A 22762-nucleotide genomic window follows, 5' to 3' on the forward strand; every position below is an offset into this window, starting at 1 on the left:
CACAATCTTTACAAAGGTTTTTTATTAGTGGTAGTCATTGCATATATGTGTAGGTTCGGACATGAGAGTAGTGCCTGTAGGGGTGGGAAGAAGGCACTGGATCTCCGCGACCTGGAGTACAGGAAGTTGTGGATGGCTGTGAGTGCTGGGAACTGAACTTGGGTGCTCTTAAATGCTAAGACCTCTCTGTAGCCTCCCACCACAGCTTCTATCGCCTTACTTTGTTTCCTTTATGGGTAACACTTTCCTGTTTCTGTACATGGCCAGCCACTCTGGTTAAAAACTGTGCATCCTAGAAAACACTGCAGTGATTTTGGTCACTGGTCCCATTCTCTGGAACTTGTTTCCCAATTATTCATTTAATAAATGGAACCCACCCATTTTCAGGGCAGCAAGTTCAGCCTGTAATAGTCTTTAGACAGAGTCTTATCAAGAATCAGTGGGTTGCTGGGTGCAGTGGCACGTGCCTGTAATCCTAGCACTCAGGAAGGTGAAAACAGGTAGATCTCTGTGAGTTTGAGGCCAGCCTGGTCTATAAAGCAAATCCAGGACAGACAAGGCTACACAGAGAAACCCTGTCTTGGGGAGAAAAAAAAGTGGCCTTGGTAGGGCTTACTTCCTCTCTTCCCTGGCAACACACAGCTGCTAAATCACACTGCTGTCAGATGACTGTGTTGCAGTTCTTTATTTTTTTAATTTTAATTTTATTAATTTATTCAGATTACAACTCAATTGTTATCCCATCACTTGTATCCTCCCAGTCTGCCCCCCCCCCCCCCCCCCCCCGCTTTTACCTATTCCTATGACCATATAGTACAGGAGGAGGTCTTAGACCTAGGGAGGGGAATAGGGTGTGCTGCAGTTCTTAAGTATGCTCTGGGGGCATAAATTGCACCACCATTTGTCCAATCCAGTCCTGGCATCTCCAATTGAATAGACTCTTAAAGCTATGGTTTAACTTTTGTCTAATGAACAGTAGACAAGTACTCTTTGCAGTGATGACTGCAGGCCAGAAGGCAAATTTGGCATGGTTTTATGGCCTGGCTTTTGTTGTGTTTAGCTTTTGTGGTTTTTCCCAAAGCATAATCTCTGAGCTGACACACTGGACAGTAGGATGCTTCTCTGATGATCTGGTCTAGGCCCCTGGATGGTGGGAAAGTTACCCCCAAATGCATTAAAAGAGAACTCTGCTTCGGACTATGATGATAAGAATGTTAGCAGGGCTCAAACAATTCTTGATACAAGAGTAGCAATGGGAATGCATGGCTGAAATCAGGGTGTGAGGAGATTGGAAGATGGAAAATTACTGAGTAAACAGCAAGGGAAAAAGGAACTCTTGCTGAAGACAAGTCATACCAAGAGTGGGGAATGAGGAATTTAGCCAAATATTGAGAGCATTTCTATTGATATAAGATTCTAATTTATTGAGGATTATTGCTAAGATTGAAACCCAAGGATGATGCCTATTTAAAAACAAAATACAACAACAGCAACAACCTCCCCCAAAACCCTCAGACTGGGTGTGGAGGCTCAGCACAAGGGAGGCAGGTAGAGAACTGCAAATTCCAGGCCATCCTGGGCTATACAAGAAAGGCATGGTTTTTGTTGCTGTTGGAGGGAAAAAGAGGGAAGGAAAGGAGGGAGGGAGGGAGGAGGGGAGGAGTGGGGAAAGGCAAGCAGGAAGGGACAGGGATTGTTTAGAGCTGCCTGCCTCAGGCCGTCTAGGAGTCTGTAGGGGGAGCAGGAAGGGTCTTCTGGGGGCTGCCTTTTAAATATAAAACCACAACATAAGCTGACATAGATGTGGCCAGGACCCCATACCCCAAGAAATCTATTTTATGAGCAGGATCTAGAGCAACCAGTGTACCTGCCTCCCTCGTGCTTGGGATTAATCTCAGCAACAGAAGGATGCAGCCCTCTGAGGGCTGTGGTGGGAGAGAAATGGCCTTTCTTACCATTTGGTAGAGATTCTGGGAGAAGTATAGGTTTGCTGATTGCCCTTAAGACCATTTCCAGAAGTTTGGGGGATTTTGTTTGTGTTTGGTTTTGAGGCCTTCAGGCTTCGACAGGCCTGAGCGCAGACATCTGTAACTGTGTAGGAACCAGTTTCCTCAAATCCTCACTTCATCATCCATCTCTCCATTCAGTTGGCCCTGTCTCTTTTGAAAAGCATGTTAAAGTGGTAGTGCATGGTACGTAAAACTCCAACTGTGACTGTAGAGCGCCTTTAAGCAGGCAATACGAGTCAGGCTATATGTACAGCCTCAACGCAGTGTCATTAGCAGTGTCATTAGAAGCACACACTAGGACACACGGAGAGACAACCGGTTAAGGATACAGGGCATCCCTAGACAACCGCTTCAGGAAACAGGAGAGATCTCAGAAGAAACTAAACTCATTGATATTTTGATCTCAGATTTCAGTCTCAAGAACGTAGGATATGAACTTCACTTTGATTTTGCTGAAGACAGAACCCAAGGCCTTGACTATTAACCCAAGTCAACTGTCTATTATTTGAACCACCTCTAATTTCTGATATTCTGTTATGACAGCCCTAGCAAATAATACACAGCATATTCTGACGTCAAGATTGTCCAGGCCTGAAAAATCTATGTATCTGGGAAACAGCATTTAAGAAAAATATAGAGGCCAGAGCCAGCAGTTCTAGTGAGGACGTGGATCTGAGGTCTGCACACTATAACAAAGCACTTGCGGTTTTTTGTTGTTTACCTAATGCCCCAAAGTTAAGATTAGGTATTATGGTAGGCTGAGATGCAGCCTCTGTTTCCTTCTCAGTGTCTATTCAGATGTCTGCATTTCACTGACGAAGCCGACTTTACTAGTCTTACTGTTTAGAAAAGCCGGCAGTGGCTGCTGGCTGCCAAGAGAAAGAAGGGATGTGGCCAGAAGCTCTTACAGGCTCAAAGCACATGGCAAACAATTGAATGTATCTAATCAACAGCATGCACTATATGCAGCGAGGCCCTGCTCCTCCTCCTCCTAAGGGAAAGAGTGTGGGGTATATACAAGCATGAGTAGGAACTCCCTTAGCTGAGTGACAGTGACAGACACAAAGCTTTTATACAACTCTTTGCCCTCACAAATATTAAAAATGTTCAAAGTTTGTTTGTTTTCCTTAGTTTTTTTAGACAGGGTTTCTCTGGGTAGCCTTGGCTGTCTTGGACTCGCTTTGTAGACCAGGCTGGCCTCGAACTCAGAGATCCGCTTGCCTCTGCCTCCCAGTTGCTAGGATTAAAGGTGTGCACCTGGCTTATGAGTTTGGGTTTAAAAGGGCAGCATTTGGAAGAACCAAAATAATTTACAAAGAAGGAGTGAAAAGCCTCCAGGAATTTCTTTCTTTGCTACTAGAACTGTATCTCAGAATACCAAACACACGGTACTGAGAAAATTCTCTCAGGCAGAATCACTCCAATTAACTCGCACAAGCAAGCAACAGGATTGGAGCTCTGTAGGCCTGGGGTGTAAATCAGTGGAAGAGCACTCAACTGGCATGTAAAGGTCACCCATGTGTTTAATCCTCAAACCAGCTTTACCATTTTGTAGTCCCTAAAAAATTAATGAGGCTAGGAAATTATAATCAATGGTTACTGCTATCACAAGACAGGACACACTGTCATCTATGAAGAATTCTTGCCCCACAAAAAAGGGAGAGAGAGGCAGAGAAGGAAAGAAACTAATCTGAGTGAGTGACCAATTATCAGAAGAGACTGGAAATCCAGTCAGCAAAATCTAGACAGTGAAAGCTTTTTGTAAGAGCTCAGTTCAACAAATAAAATGCGAAGGAAATAATAGAAAGAAAAGCTGTGGTATTGGCAACTGCTCTTTACTGTGGACTTAACTGCTGAACAATAATACTGGGGGATGGGCAAAAGGGAGAGAAATGAAGGAATCCTGGCCGGCTTCCTGTTGGTGACCAGAGAAGTGGGTGTGTACCTCAGCCAAGAGCTTGCCTAGCAGACGTGTTGGCCTTGGTTCAAATCTCAGCACCCCAAAATAAACAAACATGAACAAAAGAGGGCTGGAGAGCTATTTCAGCAGTAGGATTACTTAGGATGCGTAAGGCCCTATGTATGATTTCCAGCACTAAGGAAAGAGTTAGATACTGTGTACATGGGGTTTTATTGTATTATATGTGTATGTGTTTAAGAATCTTAGGGATACCACCACGCTTTAATCCCAGCACTCAGAGAGGCAGAGGCTGGTGGATCTCTGAGTTTGAGGCCAGCCTGGTCTACAATATATGTCCAGGATAGCCAAGGCTACATGGAGAAATCCTGTCTCTGAAAAGAAAAAAAAAAAAATCTTAATGACAAGCTTCTTACTATCGTCTCTTGGGATGCTAGCGAGGTAGTCTCTTTGGCTTCTTGAGATATTTGCAATCAGGCTTATAGTTGCAAATACAAAGCTAATATGCACTGAAATGCACCACTTCTGAATCTAGCTGGGTATAAAACTATTCAGAAGATACATTTTCCTTGAAACAAGGTTCTTTTGTTAGTGAAACTCAACATACAAACTTAAGGGAATTTCACAGTAAACTCAGTCCATGGTATTTTGAGTTCTTAAGACAGTCATACTGGATAGGGTACCTTCTGATTTTGGATTGGATTATAGCCTTTAGCTTGACATAAAAATTTCTTGAAAGCTCATTAAAATGTAACACAGAAACGCAAATCCTAGTGTGCACTGTACACTGTTCAAAGATGTACTATCAGAAAGTAAACACTCCTGGGCAACTGGAACAGAGGTGAATATAAACCATTAACCAGACACCAGGAACCCTACTTCACACACTTTCTCAACTACCTCCTTTGCCAAGGCAACTCCAAGGTCCTAACTCTTTTTTTTTTTTTTTTTTTTTTTTTTTTTTTGGTTTTTCGAGACAGGGTCTCTCTGTGTAGCCTTGGCCATCCTGGACTCACTTTGTAGACCAGGCTGGCCTCGAACACACAGTGATCCGCCTACCTCTGCCTCCCGAGTGCTGGGATTAAAGGCGTGCGCCACCACGCCCGGCTGGTCCTAACTCTTAAATTGTTGCAAACACGTACTTTACGTTCTGTCATTTGTGTATGGTTCCCATCTGTGACTCTTCCACATAGTATATAACATTCATTTCCATTTAAAAATATTCTATTATCCCTTCATCTCCATTTTACTCTAAAGTGTACTTCTGCTAACATTTAGATAGTCAACATCACCATTCTTTTGGTTAAAGACAATCTTTATAAACAGATTAGAACTAGACATTTGTACTCTCCCAAGATCAAGAATTCTGCAGGTTTCACAATCTTAGGCAAAGAGCAAAGATACAGGTGCTGACTTACTCTAGCAGAGGGCCATTTCTTCCAAAAGAACTATTAACATGTCATCACAGAATTTTAGTCATTCTTTTCCTGGCTAATTATTTATTTAGACAGTAGAGTTGTGATTTCTATGCTGAAACCCAATGGTTCAGAACTGCATTTCCTGAAAACACTGATTTTTATCACTTTAATCTAATCATTTGATAGAAACTCAAAAAGACAAATTTCCATTGATTGTAAGACAGTAGCAAAAAAGAGGCACAATATAGGAATGTCTTAACCAAAAAACCCTAAAACAAACACAAAAATGCTTTAATCCTTTTAACTATCTAACTCAATAGACCCACCCAATTATCAACACACTGAGGATTAGAAACTAGAGCCAGAAGCCAGGCAGTGGTGGCACAGGCTTTTACTCCCAGCACTTCATAGAGAGTTGGAAACCAGGCTGGGCGGTGGTGGCACATAATCCCAGCACTCAGGAGGTAGAGGCAGGAGGACCTCTTGAGTTTGGAGGCCAGCTTGGATTACAGAGTTCCAGGACAGCCAGTGCTATACAGAGAAACCAAGTCCCCCACCAAAACCAAAAAACCCAACCAAACAACAACAAACACCCCCCCCAAAGACCCAGTTTGACTATGTCCTCTTACTCCATTATTTGTTCTTCATATAATACCTGTCTGAGCATCAATCAATGCGACCAAATGGCTCACTTTAGAGTAGAAGCACATTATCATCACATATAAGTATTGTTACGTGATACTACGGGCTGAATGGCAGCTTCAGCCACGTGTGTTTTGGCAGAACAATGACCACATCATACAGTTGGAACTCTAAAGGGAGAAATGACTTAGTCAGCTGGGCCGTACGGCCATTATACTGTACTCTCCCAAAAGCAATGTCTTCAATGCCTCATTTCCCCAGCTCTCAACTGTCGGCATAAGCAGTTTATGGTGGGCCTGAGTACCTCCCATTAGACACACTGGGGGCTGAACTGTGTACATACACCTCATTCCCACTCACACGCTGAAGTCTAACTAACTCTCCAAATCTCAGATTATGGCTGTCTTTAGAGACAGGGCCACTGTGTGAATGAGCAAGGTGAGACTGCGTGGTCTTCATTATGGCTGGCCTGCTGTCTTACACAGCATCTCCACATGGAACCCAAGTGATACTCCCATCTCTGCTTCTGCAGTGCTGGGATACAGGCACGTGTTGCCACACCCAGCTTGCTGGCCTTCCGAGATTAGGACACAGACACAAATGGAGGGAGGACCACAGGCAGGCACATAAAGACCACAAGCTCTACACAGCAAGAAGAGTAGTGGCAGAGGAAAGAAAAACTGCACACGAAGAGAAACAGTGTCAAATGCCCATTAGAAGTCGAAAAACAACTTGAATTTTTAGGCCCTACAACTGTTAAGGGATGAACTTTTTAAAGAGCTGTGTTTCCCAAACTATACTGTCAGTTTAAATTTTTTAGCCTTAGGCAAAATGCTTCCAGCACCCTGTTCAGTGTCTTTTAAATTGGTCTTGGTAGTTTTCTGAAAGCATAAGTTCCCCAGGACTGTAGACCTTCATGATCATGTTGCTGGCTGTGCTTGAGAATATAAACCACAGCACATACACACAGAATACAGTGCTGAATAAAGGCAAGAAGAACTGCACGCAACTGAAAAAACTGAAGCATGAGCTCTTAATCCTCTCACGCTTGAAACTGGCATGGCTCTTGGCAATAGCCCCAAGCCCTCTGCTGTGCACACATTTCACAGTCAACCTAATTGATCAATGTTTCATTTGGTTATAGGGTTATGTTTTTAAAATAACCATGTACCCTTTGGCTGAAATGCTTTAGTAACATTTAAGGCAATAATGGATCCTATGGATAAGCCGGCATGATAGCAGTACTAAACAATTTCCTATTTTGTTAATAACAAAGCCCTACCTCCTAGAGAATTTTGAAAAAAGATTACAAGACACATGACGACTCAAGACTCCTGACTGCCTTACAGAATCAATGAGCAAAGTTTTGGCCTGCAGGGAAGCAATATACTGTAAGCTGGCAGCGTAACCATTAACTCTAACTCACTGACGGTCATAATCCATGCCTCCCTGTCTATGGGGAGGGGGACTTCGCGCACACTGATGGGTGAGTGTATGCACTGGAGGATGTCATGACAAAGTGACGTATTTTAAGATCAGAGAAGTGCTTTGCTCCTTAAACTGATAATTACACCTAAAGGACAGATGACTTTGGCTTTCTTCCTTAAATCTCATTTTTAAAAGTTGTGTATTTGCTATCTAGTATGACAACTTGAGACTGATGGCTATGGGAATAAAAATAAAATATGACATTGTTAGGATTACAAGTAAGACAAGGGGGAACCCAAAGTACAGACAAGGACACAGAAAAATCTTAAGAGAGCACAGATGCCACGGCATTTATTAAAAGGCATGCTACAATGCTATACTTGTTAGGAAAAGAGACTGAAATTCCAAGTAACAGTTATCAAATGTACAACCTGAACGGAGTCAATATTGTAGTGTACAGAGGCTTGAATTAACCATGCACTACACAGTTAGAAAATATGGTTTTTAATATTTTCTCCTCTTTGCATTTATAACATAATTCACTTAGACAATCACAGAATCCTTTTCTTCCAATACCACAAACTGTATTACAAATGAAATCTGGTACTGCTGCTTATCAAAATATACAAGACAACCGCTGTTTTATATAAAACCACTTTATATGTTAACTTGTTCCCGAAAACCTTTTTTTTTTTTCTTTTTGGCCTGGTTTTTAAAAATGTTGTTACAAATATTTACAGCATTTTCTTTTGTTGATGAACATTCTTACAAACAGAAAAGGGGAATTTTATGAACAGACCACATAAAACACTAGACAATGTTAGAGGCTTCTAGCTGTGCTATTTTTCCCTCCTCAAGTACAGTACTGAAAATGACCATCTAGCTTTGTTGTCCCGCTCTGTTCACAGTAAAACTCCCATTTTCTCTAAGCAGTCTATTCACCATTAGAAAATAAAAAGTCAAGGCCGCTCTGCATGGGATCTTTCAGAAAAGAGCTCAGAAAAAATGCTTCACAGAACAAGCAGTCTTTGGTCAGAGCAATGAGGTGAAATTTCAATGTAAAACTTGGTGTGGTCAGCAATCTTTGTAATTAGTACTTCCTGGATATGGGATGCATTTTTAAAGATCTGGGTAACAATGAGTGGTAAGGAAAACAAAACAAAACAAAAACAAAAAAACAGACTAGAGTATGATATTCTTAATGACCCCCAAAACAAAAAGGCCCCCAAAAACCTACTTAAAATATCTTTTCTTACAACTCCTACAAAGAACATAACAACACAACTGTTGACAGTGTTAAGTGACGTTGCCATAAGCAGCTGTCAAGTCCTGACGGCTCTCCCAGGGTCCCTCTGGAACATGTGCTCAGGCTGCCAAAGCTAAGGACTGCCTGAGAACAATTACAACGGTCTCTCTGCATTACGTGTTCAAGGCAAAGTGTAGCTGACATTTTGTGTATTCAGCTATAACTATTTGCCTGTATGACTAGTTTGTGGGACAACAATCTCTTAAACTATATAGTAGATATTTCCTGAAAATCAAAATACTAACGCTACCTTAGTCTCACATAGGAAGAGAAGGTCAATTCAGACTACTGAAGAAGGCACATAAACTTTGGTCCTGTTTTGGTTTTCTCCCTTTAAACCCCGCCCCCAAATTAACATTTCTGTAAATTTTTTTGTTTTTTGTTTTAAACAATTCACAAGTACCTGTTAGGATTTGCTCTGAAAAAAGACTGCAAGCAGTCTTATATATACCTAACACAATCCTTAAAGAGATAGCTGAGTTACACTGTAAAGTTATGTACAATCTAAACTGTGTTTGTTTTAGCACAATAGTGACTATTTTAAGTCTGGCAGTTTTATTTGCATTGACATTAGATCAAGATAAAGGGAAGGTTGAGAAAATGCTCTGATCATAGTCATGCGTTTTGGTTTTAAAATAGCAGTACACACTGGTTGTTCTAAGAGATAAAGTTGGGGTGTATAAGTGGATTCACTGAGGCACAAAAGATCATTATTTCTGAGTTTGCCATTTTTTGTTTAAAAAGTTTTTTTTCTGGGACTAGACAAGAAACTGCAAGACAATACACTGAAATAAATGCTCTGCCTGATGACATGAAGACTTTAAAAGTTGACAGTAGAGGCCGAAGAGTTCTTGGGTTTGTTTTTGTTTTAACTGGGAAGGGCACAAGGTCTTCTGCAGTGGCATGGGACTTGTGCAGTCCAGGCTGGGTTTAAGATCACAGCCAGCAGCCTCCTCCAGTGCTCTAGTGCAGCTGTGTGCTACCATGCCTGGCTCATTCCTAAACTGCAGCGGGACCCTTAATCACCACAGCAGGGAAGGATAAAGAGGAATTAAAGAGACAACAATTGTAACTCTAGAACATTCAGTTCAACCGCTGCTACAAAGAGCTGCTTCTAGTATTTAGTCTCAAAGATCTCATGACATTCTACGGGAGAGCAGGTAATCCTGAAACTCGAGTAAACTGTCAATTAAGAGAATTCATGATTTGTCTATTCTCATCTGCCACAAAACACATTTTACCAGTATGTGAATTATCTAAATCATTTTGATATACAGCGCTATTATTAAATGTGTACTGCTATCTTCTTAAGTCCTGAATATATATGCTTTGTAAAAGTAAGGATACCTTGAAAAATGATATGACAACATTCTTCAAACAAAATAAAGTAAATTAACTCAGCAAGGCATTATCACCGATCAACAGCAAAAATAAACCACTGCTTAAAAGATACCAAATAAGCGCATGCCAAATAAAAACACATAGATCGAAATTTTCTACCACCCTGATACTTAAAACTGTGCCAACACAAACACTGTAGACCTCTATAATTCAAACAGCAGAGAGCTCAATGTGGCAACATCCATATGCTACAGCTAATTTTAGACACAATCTGATGGCTTCAAACATGCTCTTTTAAAATAAGTATATCCTATGTTCCCAAATCTTTGTTAATTTTGTCAATAAATTAAAATGTATGTAATGTGCATATGTATATATAACATTAAAAGAGTATATGATGTATATACACTTATTTATACACACACACGCACACATATCTACACTGATCCCTGAAAAGGATTTAATGTTCTCTCTCAGATTTCAAGGCCATCCCTACTTCAGAATTACATTCAACACCACTAGGATTTCCCTTCTGTTATCAAGAACTTCTGCTACACTTATGCTGGATGTTATGCGTGCCATGAATTAATAAATCACATAGTAATTCCCAACTGAAAAGAAGCAATCCAATTTAAAATGGCACTGGAAATTAATATAGTGTCTGTATGAAAAGGAAAAAGGAAATTTGGGGAGATCATCCTAATTTATTTCCTCCCTTATTCAGGTGAAAATATACCTCAAATATTGGGAAACACCCACTGACAATTACCTCACCTATGTATACAACCAACACTAAGGACGATCCATTTGAAATGTCCCAACCTGGCATCGCCCTGCTATTCAATCAACAGGTGCTTCCTATTGAGAGAAGTCTGATTTGATATTAAACAACCTATAATTATCTCTTTCAGCTTTATGTCTCCATAAAATTTTTCTTGCTTTAAAAAAAGAAAAAAAGAAAAAAATGTTCGAATTAATGGCTGAAAGTAAAAACTGAGATACTTTTTAAAAGATGAGATGATCTACTCTGAGAATATTGAAAATGAAAAGGAGTGGACAAAATTGATCCCTTTGACAAATTCTGTATTTTAAAAAACCAATCAAGCATTGAAGAAGTTTCATGTTAAAAAGAAACAATTTTACAAGATACAATCACTGAAGCAACATTAACATGTACTTTTACATTCAACCAAAAAAGTAAGAGGGTCAGAGTATAAAAAATAACCCACTTTCCCATACTCCAAATATGTGGGCATTCAATAATGAAGTTCCATTAACAAAGAAAATCAAGTTCTCATTTGAGTGCTGAGAAAGAATCAAGTAATCCTGAGACAAATTCTATCGGGCAGTAAAGGTTGGACAGATACAGAACCGGGGCTGCAGGTCTACAGCTCCGATCTTACTGGACAGCTAGCAGCAACCAGCAGTCACAGCACAGAGGCCTACAGGTGCACATGGAGTCCCTCCTAACCACTCACTCCTCTCTACCCAGCACTACACCAAAGCACCAAATCTGAATAGAAACTGTTACTTATTGAAAACCACTTAAAGTTGCAATGAAAGAAGAAAAAACAAAACACCCAAACCCCTTAAAATCCAAGACAGGCCAAGAAATAACAGAATGCTTACCAAGCCCATAATTTATCTTTCTAGATATTTAGATAAAACTCTAATCTATTATATCTTAAGCACATAATAAGGCACATAATAAGAAATTAAGTAAATACACAGTAATTCTGAGTATTAGAGATTATAGTGGTACAAAAAACCCTTGAGATTTTTTTTCTAAAAGAAGACCTTACCAAAAATAACTTTTAAAAAATCTGTCAAACCATGATAGACCTGAATATTTTTCCTTAAGACTGTAAACTTTTTTTTTCTGAAAACAATTATAAAAAAGTATGATTATTTTTTCTTTAAAAATTTTCCAAGATCACATTACATTACTTGACAAATGTCATTTTGAAATTTAAAACATGATTTTTTTTTTCCTGAAATGACTAATCTGATATTGTAATAGATCCAGGCTGAGTTCCACTTTTATTTCCCTGGGGACAATTGCAACACTTTGCTTTCCCAAATAGTCTTAAAAAGAGAAGATATGCATATTCAAAGGAGTGTCATACAGTGGGAAAAAGTAAAATCATTGAAAGAAAGCATGCATGTTTATGAATCTGTTTCCAATATAACTCCATGTGGCTATGTATAATAACTATCAATAGATGCAAATATCTGATATAATTTATAAGTGAACATCATTTTCTACAGGGAAACTTCTGAATCATAAAGTTAAAAACCTGGTTGTATATGCTTTAAATTACATCAAGAAATTGTAAAAGTCTGTATGTTTAAAGTACAAAGGAGTTTAGAAATGTCATGTAAGGCTGAGCTGGACCAAAACTTTAAGAAGTCTGTCCTTTTGAAATTTAATTCAGGGAATTAAATTATTTTAAAAATATTTTCCTGATATTTTTTCTCCTGAAGGTTATTTTCATAGAAATGGCAATACAAAGAAACAGCAAACCTTTGATCATACACTGGCGGGGGAAATGAGAGGAAAAAAGGAGGATCTCTTGTTTTGAATGTACTTGAGTATCAATCAAACTCCCAAAGAGTTACTTTTTTGAAAGAGGCAGAATTGGTCTTGAGCTGCTTCAGTCTGTGCCTGAAGATTTTTACAGAAATTATGGTCCAGTTTAAGGAGAAAACTTTCCAGAAAGGTCAGATGGTGGACTTTGAGAAGGAGACTCTGAGGTGGTGGTTTTCTCCGAGGTCGTGGTTGTGAAGCTCTATAAGGGCCTGCATGGCTTCCTCCACAGACCCCAGCTGGATGAGCGCCATCTTACGGTCCTTCCTAAGACAATAACCACACAGGTACTTAGGGTTAGTTGTGTTTTAAACCTTCTCCTCCTACCAGAGGACTTTTCTGAACTACTTAAAAACATCGCAAGCCGTGTTAAATACTGTTCATTACATTTTGAAAGCAGGGACTTACTGGAAGAACTTAAACGCCTTCACTGCACACCCAGCCTCTGTGAACAGGTTCTTCAGATCATCCATCGTCACAGAAGGGCTGTAAGAAAACCAGAGTGACAGCACATTAGCCCCTCTGCAAGAGAACCCAGCGTGAGCTCTGATTATCATCAAATCTCTACAGCACTTTATATCCCCAATGTTTTCCAAATTGGAGGACGACAGTCAAAATTGATACATACTTATCTGGAGACAGCAAAAAGTATATAAAGGCAAGACAAAAAATAACAACTGTATGTGTGTCTTCTAAATGGCTACTATTCTGACACTACTGGCAGTACTCATTAACACGAGCTACCAATGATACCCAGCTACTCCCCAGCTCCCGTCTATCTGTTGAAGCCTAGAGCTAAACACTTTCTTCAGCTTTCAATGTAATTCAGAACATGTATGGAGTAGCCACTCTCTGAGACAGTCCTTAATTATGTCTACCTTTGAATGTTTACATCCTGGCTCTTCTCTCATGTCACAAAGACATGTCCTTTGTAACCCTTAGGATATCACAGAAATGACAGTATGTGCTGAGAACTGAAACCAAGGTTTTCTACATGCTAAATACAAGTTTTACCACTGAGCTACATTTTCTGATACTCCTTTGTCTGGCATTTTGAGCAGACCTTATGAGTCATACCCAGAGAAGATCACCTAGGTGAGCCACCTCTACAGTGCTGCAACACATTAGCTCCCTTGCAAGAGAATCTAGCGTGAGCTCTAATTATCATCAAATCTCTACAGTATTTTATATCCCCAATGTTTTCCAAATTGGAGAACAAAAGTCAAAATTGATACATACATGTCTGGAGACAGCACAAAGTATATAATAAATATTTACTACTATGCTAAGTTTGGGGGTAGTGTTATATAGCAACAAATGACATACATAAAAATATAACAACAAACAATATAGTATGGCCTATCCCATAGTCACACAATGAAAGCACAAACACAACACAGAACAATTCTTTAGGGAAACAGGTCTGTGCTTACACTGTATATTCCTTACTTACTTGTACATCCATTTGAATAAACTACCCTCCTGAGTCTGAGTACCATCAACAGATTGAACTAATGACTTAATTTCAAAGGCTATTATTGATAAACTGCAAAAAGGCAGAACAGTTAGTTGCCAGACTAGAGGTCACAGAAAAATGGGAGTGTTATTGCTTATTGGGACAGTTTCAATTTGGATGATGAAAAGGTGATGTAGATGGGAGTAGAAAGTTTCACAGAAACATGCAGGTACTTAATGTGGATGTGCACTGCATTATATGCTTAGACCAGGCAAAACAATCACCTTTGTTATATAGACTTAGACAAAAAGCAAAACAAAGAAACAAAAAGGTTGTTATGGGGGGCCAGAGAGATGGCTCAGTGGCTAAGGGCACTGGCTGCTCTTCCAGAGAACCCAGGTTCAATTCCCAGCACCCACATGGCAGTCCACAACTGTCTGTAACTCAAGTTCCAAAGGATTCAACACCCTCACACAAACATGCAGACAAAACATCAATGCACATAAAACAAAAATAAGTAAATCATTAAGATAAAAGGTTGTTATAGAGATAAGATAAAGTGACATTGTAAAGCAGCAGCACAGAATTTAGAACTTGGGAAACAGTTCAGAAATACTGTGATTTCCTTCCCCACCTATGAAGTGCTGTGTAGACTATAACTGGTGACCAGCTCCTGCAGACTGTCATATACTTAGAGAACAAATAAGCTGGGCATAGTGGTAAAAGCCAAGGTCTCATGTCTGAGAAGCTTCAAGATTTAAAAAAAAAAAAAAAAAAAAAAGGGCTGGGTGTCGGATGTCTAGCTCATTGGTAGAGAACTTGCTGACCATATATGAAGACTGGGTGCAGACGAAACAAAAAAGCCGCCAATCAACTAACCAGACACACATATAAACAGACACCTAAAAATAAAACTAACAGGCCCACATTTAGATTGTCCATAGTGATGAGCTGAAACCTTTTGGTTTGAGACAGGGTTTTCCCTGTGTAGAACTCAGGGGTCTGCTTCTGCCTCCCCAGTGCTGAGATTAAATGGGTGTGCCATCATCAGCCAGCAAACCCATATACATTAGTCGTGTTTCTTAAAGTGACTCCTGAATTTGCCTCGTTAGCATGAGGTTTGATCTTACTGCCTAATTCAGATGAAAGAGTCTCATCAAGCCTGACTGTTTGCCAGCAAAGAAACAAAGCAGTCAACACTACTTTTTGTTTGTTTGTTTTTTGGTTTTTCGAGACAGGGTTTCTCTGTTATACAGAGCCCTGGCTGTCCTAGACTCTCTTTGAAGACCAGCCTGGCCTCGAACTCACAGAGGTCTGCTTGCCTCTGCCTCCTGAGTGCTGGAATTAAAGGCATGTACCACCACGTCTGGTTCAGTCAACACTATTTTAAGTAATTATTTTCTTTACTAGTTAGTTCATGTTCTTATAATTATGTTCCAAAACTTTACCCATCCATTCCCTTGGTTTTTAAACTGTACACACAAAAATACACAAATACACACTCCCACAACTTTTAGCACTATCAAGTAGACAAATATTGCTGGGTTTTTTGTTTTGTTTTGTTTTCCAGAGCTGAGGACTGAACCCAGGGCCTTGCAAGCGCTCTACCACTGAGCTAAATCCCCAAGCCCAAATGGCTGTTTTTTCATATGCAGGGGGAGAAAGTCCCCCTTAGTCACAGTCATAGGGGAGAGGAGTAAGGGGAAAATGGGAGGGAGGGAGGAATGGAAGGATACAAGGAATCGGATAACAATTGAGATGTAATATGAATAAATCAATAAAATATATTTTAAAAAAGAATTACAATAAATATTTTCTTTGAAGGATCAGAGACTAAAGAGCTCATGCCCTGTGAACTAATCAATTTCTGTGGGATGCACTCAATTTTCTGTGTAGCTCCAAAGCAGCAAAGTATTGTGTAAGTGAGTGAGCACAGTGGCTTCACATCTGATCTTACTTTCTCATGTCACAGAATACTTCAGCCACATTTTTAGATAAATTGTTTGCTGTTGTATTACCTGAGAGCTGTACTTCTACAAAGGAATGAGCAAATGTCTATCAAAGCATTACCAGCATATACTTATTTTTATGCCCTTTTTAAACACAGAAGCAACTATTTAAAATGCTAATATGAAAAAGCTCAAATGCCGATAATTTCACTTTTAAGGGTATGATTGGAAATGCAGGCTCTTCACAGCATGATGGTACATAAAAGACATCTTATGGTACACAAAAGCAACCAAGATAACTGCTAAGTTTAGGATAGTTTTATGGCTTTTGCTTCTTACAGTCCACATAGTGTAGATTCATCACTGAAATGTTATTAGATACATACGGAATGTTGGAAAGATGCAGAGTGGCTGACGGTGGAAAGATGTTCTGGAAGTTCTTTGAGCCTGGCTTTTTAAAGCGATGCAGGGGACTATTGCTGAAGTCCTTAGTCAAACCCTGGTCTTCTTGTCCCTCTCGAGGCAGCTGAACTGCTTGGTGTTTGGACAGTGTAGCACGAAGTACTTTTCCATAAAGTCTTTGACCACTTAGATGGTTCATTGCTGTTGTATAGAAAGAAAATAAGAAAACTTTGAATATAAAGATTTTCAATACATTACTGTTTTTTGTTCTGTTTCTTTCATTTTGTTATTTAAAATTGTAATTAGTTTGAAAGTTTAAAATTCAAGAGCTCAGGGGCCGGAGAGATGGCTCATAGGTTTAGAACACTTGCTGCTTTTCCAGAGAACCATGTTCAGTGCTCAGCACGCACAGGTCCACTTCAGACTGTCTAGCTCCAGTTCAAGGGATCCAGTGCTTTCTCTGGCTCCTGCCAGCACACATGTGGTACGCAAATGCACAGAAAAAATATCCATACACATAAGAGTTTACAAATTAAAAAAAATACAAAAGCTCATAGGAAAATTAAATAACTTCATTTCATAATAAACCCAATTAAAAATTAACCTAAGCAAACAAAATAACTTCTGAGTAGAGTGCTAGGAATCTCCAGACATGGAGCATACCAAACCCTTGTAAGCAAAGCATTTTTGCAAGACATGTGAGTAACTATATTTCAGTGCCTGCGAAGGACACATTCTTGTACCATTATTAGAAAATTCGCCAAACTTTAAACATTACTCAACAGTTCTAGAAAATTTAATTTAGAAGGAAAAGAATATTCTAATTTCTCCTCTAATCATATAATTTTTCAACCTTTAAACAAAAAATGAAGACCCATACAGAAACATGAAACAAACAAAATCATGTTTATTAGTTTAAAGTGAATGGGAAAGCCCCAGAGTCCAAGCTGTTAAGCACTGAAGGTGTTGTGCATTTTAGATAATGAACTTCAAAACCTCAAACAGAACAGGTGCAAACGATACTGAAAACACTACCACCTTAAGAAAGTGCTGCTGCTAAATTACATCCCTCACAGTTCTACATTGCTCATTCAGAAGGAATATGCAAAACTGGCACCACCATTGTCAGTACCTAGCTGAGCTTGACTTGCATCGGCCATCTGTACCAAGGCATTTTCTTTCTTGTTAAACATGATCTTCACCCGATGTACATCACCATACACTCCTAATGAAAACAAAATAAACCAAAATACAAAACATTGAATTTAGATGTCATGCTGTAGACTACTTAGCTTTATCCCTGTACTTACAGGTTTCTTTTTTCTTGCTACACACCATCTCATGGCAATTTCATATATATTGTCTTAATAAGTTTCACAGCTTTTCTCCTTCAACCTCTCACAGATATCTCATAAACACATCAAATTCAGTACGTCCACAAGGGACTCCATCCCTCTCACTTCTTCCTATTTCTAATGTTGAGTAGCTTTGGCTAAAGATAAATGGAAGCACTATGCACACAATCGCTCCTGTCAGATACCAATTTTTGACATCTTTCTTAAAATCTTCTATCCAATCACCAGCACCTTTGGAATTTATGGCCTAAGCATCTCTCACAATTGTCCACTTTCATTCTCACAACTGTTAATAGCTATCCTTACTATTTCACTAAGGACTACCCTAATATCTTCTAACTCATCACCATCATCATCATTATTATTGGTTCTTAGAGTGGGTCCTTTATCACAAGACAAGCAAAATAATTAATTTCAGTATAGGAAGAAAATAAAGACCAACATGAAAAATTACATTTATAAACTTTTACTCTACGAAAATTAGGGCAGGAGGGCCTAGATATAAAAAAGCATTTTTTTACTTTTTCCCTGTCCAATGTACTATAATATTCTGCAGTTTAAACAGTGAGTCTCACTGGCGTTAGAAAAGCAGCCCTCTGTAGAGAAGCATCATCACTCTAGTTGTAATTCAATAAGAGAACGGCTACAAAAATCTTCAAGGCAAATAAAGGAGATGTTTTCTAGCACCTAAAGACCACATTCAGCCTAAAGATGAATTTTTAAATTTAAAACAAAAAAATCAAGTGTTATGAATCTACTGCCCTTCTCAAAAAGTTGACATTGAAAAAAAAAAACTAAATAGAGCTGGTGGCACATGACTTTAATCCCAGTATTTGGGAGGCAGAGGCAGGTTTTTGAACTCTCTGAGTTCAAGGGCAGCCAGGTTTACATAGAGAATTCCAGACCAGCCAAGACTATCATATATGCACAGTGAGACCTGGTCTCAAAAAACAAACTCAAGATGTGGAAGATTGCTCCTGCCCTTTTTTTGGGCAGGGGGGTGCGCAGGGGGGCAGGAGCAGGGGGTTTTCAAGATAGGGTTTCTCTGTATAGTCCTGAGTTTATAGGAACTCTCTGCAAACCAGTCTGGGCTTAGACTTAAGAGACTGACCTAACTCTGCCGGCTGAATGCTAAGATTAAAGGTGTGTACCACCACATTCAGTGAGGTTTCCTTTTTTAATGAAGAGGTATTTTACTCTTAAAAAAAAAAGACTCATTTCAGATAAAAGGTCATATAAAGATACAACATTAATTCAGTATTATACAACATTAATTACATGTGTCAAAGAGGAGTGCAAGTGGTTTCTTTTGGACGGTGGAATAATCCTAAAACTGGACTGTGGTACTGCTGAGCAACTGAGAACGCTTACTAAAAACCTTGGTCTGGGGATGGTGAGCTGGCTCAGCAGTTAATAAAGGCAGTTGTGTCAAATCTGGAGACCTCAGTTTGATCTCCAGGACCCACAAGGAGGAGAACCTACTCAAGCAAGTTAGCTTCTGACCGCCACAGGCACACCACAGCATGCACATGCTTTGTGGTTCTTTGAGTGAGAACGGTCCCCACAGGATCACAGACTTGAATACTTGGTCACCACTAGGAAGGCCGGCCTTGTTGGAGAAGTGTGCCCCTGGGAGGAGTAGGCTTTGAGGCTTCACAGGGCCCATTCTAAGCCCAGAGTATCCCCTCTTCCTGCTGCCTGTGGCTCTGGATATGGATCCCTCAGGCACTTTTCCAGCACTGCCTCACACATGCCTCTATGCTCCCTGCCATGATGACAATGGGCTAAAACCTCCGCAATTGTAAGCTCGCCCCAATTAAATGTTTTTCTTCATAAGAGTTGCCATGGTCCATGGTGTCTCTTCATAGCAATATAGCATTAACTAAAACGTGGCCTCAACCCATAAAGCAAATAAATAAATGTTAAACATTTTTAAGATCTTGAAGATAGTGAGATATATCACTGGAACTCACATAAAAGTGGAAGAAGACGAAGAAAAAAAAAGCCAGATGTGGTGGGGGACACCTTTAATCCCAGCACTTAGGAGGCAGAGGCAGGAGGATCCCTGTGACTTAAAGGCCAGCCTGGTCTACAAAGCGAGTCCAGGACAGCCAAGGCTACACACAGAAACACTGTCTCGAAAAACCAATTAAAAAAAAAAAAAAAAGATAAAGCCCACTGGTGGTAGCACATGCCTTTCATACTGCACTTTGGAGGCAAAAGCAGGCAGACCTCTTGAGTTTGAGACCAGCTTGGTCTACAGAGTGAGTTCCAGGACAGCCAAGGCTACACAGAAACCCTGTCTCGAAAACCAAACAAAAAGAGTGGAAGGAAAAAGGACTGACTCTAGTGTTGTAACATTCATATGCATATGTATGCTGTGGCACATGCACACACACACACACAATATGTATGTATGTATGTATGTATGTATGTATGTATGTATGTATAATAAAAGTTTTAATAAATGAAATAAGTATGTGAATTCAGTAGGTAAGTAGGTACAGTACCCACTTTTAACCTCTGCATTGCATATCCAACTTCAAACAACAGAACTCCACAACTTCACACAGTGAAGTACAGTGCAGCATGCCACAATCCTAGCTACTTTGCAGGCTACGGCAGAAAGATATTCTAGGCTAAAACAAAAAGAGACTCCATTTCAGTGGTAGGTGCCTTGTCTAACAAGCATAAGGTCCCAGGTTCAATCTCCAGGTCTGAAAAAAACAGCAACCTAGCTGGGCGTGGTGGCGCACGCCTTTAATCCCAGCACTCAGGAGGCAGAGGCAGGCAGATCCCTGTGAGTTCGAGGCCAGCCTGGTCTACAAAGCGAGTCCAAGACAGCCAAGGCTACACAGAGAGACCCTGTCTTGAAAAACAAAACAAAACAAAAAAAACAGCAACCTATTACCACATAAAAGGTTTGGAAACAAGCACCTGCCCCATGTGTTCAACACGCAGACACAAGCGTTTTCACAGTGTGCTGACAGGGACACAGGACTTCTCTAGATAAAGGACATGAAGAAGGACCGGATCCAACTGAAAATATTACTGCAATAATTAATGATGTGTATCAAAATGAAAGACTTCCATTTGAACCTTATATTTAATCCTTGGAATACTGAATTAAAATGAAACCAATTTATTTTAAATAAAGTATATATTTCACATATTTTTAATAAGAAAGGCTTTGTATTAAGTTATCTTGGGGGGAGGGGTTTCAAGACAGAATTTCTCTGTGTAGCCTGTCCTGGACTCACTTTGTTGACCAGGCTGGCCTCGAACTCACAGAGATCCATCTGCCTCTACCTCCTGAGTGCTGGGATTAAAGGCGTGTACCAAGGTTCTTTAAATTTTACAGTACTGCTTATTTTATTGTTCCTATTCTGTTTGTGTACTTACACCTCATATGAGCATAATAAAAGATATATGTATAAATAATTAATCCTATGAAATTGAAATACAGGCTTAGTTATTATGCTTTTAACTGAGAGGGGAAGAATGTTAAAAAGTTTCCAACCTTTTTCTTTTTTTAAGGAAAGGGGCTCACTAGTCTGAGAAAGACTAAGGCTGTAATTTGGTAGCACAGTCCTTGCATAGCATAGGAGATGTCCTGGATTTGATTCCCAGTACTCTAAAAAAGTATTGGCCTTTATCTGACTTAAAATGATATGCTTTTCCATTTCTAGTAGGGAACCAAATTTCTTCATATACTTTGTAAGTTATTCATGACTGTTCCCCAAGCCATCAGTTCCAGTTCAGCATGTCTGTCTTATACATTCGATTGGGCTTCCTTTACCTTCCACAGTCTAGAAAATCTCCCTGCTCTTTGTGACAAGTACCGCTTTGTCTCCTTAACTGATTCTTCCTCACTTCCACAAGTCTGCTTAACAACCATTTCTACCGAATCAGCTAGTAAACATTTGCTGCTTTAGACTACCACTTACAGCATTAATCTCCCTGACTATAATCTTTGCTCTAGCTTCAGTGTCAAGCACACTACAAAGCATAAAAAAGTAACCAACAAATATTACTAAATGAATCAGGTGTGCTCATTTCACATCGACAAATAATACTTAAAACAACTTTTAAAAACTTACCAAATAGGATGAAAAGCCCATGTGGTGTGATAAACTGAAAGGGATAATACAAAATGTAACTAAATATAGCACAATTTTAAAACAAGTTTATTTAGAATGTAATAAAGACAGCTTATTCTGTTAAAGCACTGTTTATGCTTCTACATATCCTGCTGGTAATTTATAATGATAAAACTTAATCATTATAACAAGAATGCACTGTCTCACTTCCTGACAGACCGTTTTTCAACTCACGTCAGGATTGAGGTTGGTGACAAGCAGAACAGAATTCCCTGGTATACCACTTGCCCCAGGAATGGCCATCCTTCCACTGACAGCAGAGGAGGTGAGTGCGAGAGGACCAAGGGCTCCGGGAACAGCTGGGACAGACAGACCTTTTAAAGACACGAAAAGTATTTCTTATATTCTAATTAACTGGAGAGTAACATTTGACAGAACAGAACTTAAGCCAATTAGTGAACACTAAAAAAATGTGCCCAGATTATCACTAAGGCCACCCAAGGCCAGCTTCTTCTCATCATAGAGTCTCTCTAGAAGATAGTTTCTTATTTGCTGACATTACCCTTAACTAATACCATTCATCTGTGCTCTGCAGAGAAACTGGACTCAGCAGCCTTAAAAACCCAGTTAGGAAGCCAGGCGGTGGTGGTGCACGCCTTTAATGCCAGCACTCCAAAGGCAGAGGCAAGTGGATCTCCGTGAGTTTGGGGCCAGCCTAGTCTACAGAGTGAGTTCCAGGACACCTTGGGCTACACAGTGAAAAGTCTGTCTCAACACCTAGCCCAAAAGGTTAGGCTTCTCAGAGGATGTATCACATACAACCACTTTTCTATCTAGCACTTTTATGCAAA

General features: G+C 39.7%; 1 protein-coding gene across 7 annotated transcripts in view; it reads right to left on the reverse strand.

The window, feature by feature from the left end:
- Window positions 1–7740: 7740 nt before the first annotated feature.
- Window positions 7741–22762, reverse strand: part of PTBP3 (polypyrimidine tract binding protein 3) — an 85381-nt gene continuing 70359 nt past the window's right edge. For all 7 annotated transcript variants that reach the window (XM_084750499.1, XM_084750498.1, XM_084750497.1 and 4 more), the window contains 6 exons: window positions 22146–22285; window positions 21912–21945; window positions 17589–17681; window positions 16441–16657; window positions 13058–13135; window positions 7741–12916 (listed from right to left, as the gene is read on the reverse strand). In XM_084750499.1, coding sequence (XP_084606625.1) covers window positions 12784–12916; window positions 13058–13135; window positions 16441–16657; window positions 17589–17681; window positions 21912–21945; window positions 22146–22285 — 695 coding nt within the window. In that variant the 3' untranslated portion in view covers window positions 7741–12783. The remainder of the gene's footprint in view (window positions 12917–13057; window positions 13136–16440; window positions 16658–17588; window positions 17682–21911; window positions 21946–22145; window positions 22286–22762) is intronic.

The sequence above is a fragment of the Acomys minous genome (assembly GCF_964271855.1).
Source record: "Acomys minous genome assembly, chromosome: 1".
In the NCBI taxonomy this organism is placed as follows: domain Eukaryota; kingdom Metazoa; phylum Chordata; class Mammalia; order Rodentia; family Muridae; genus Acomys; species Acomys minous.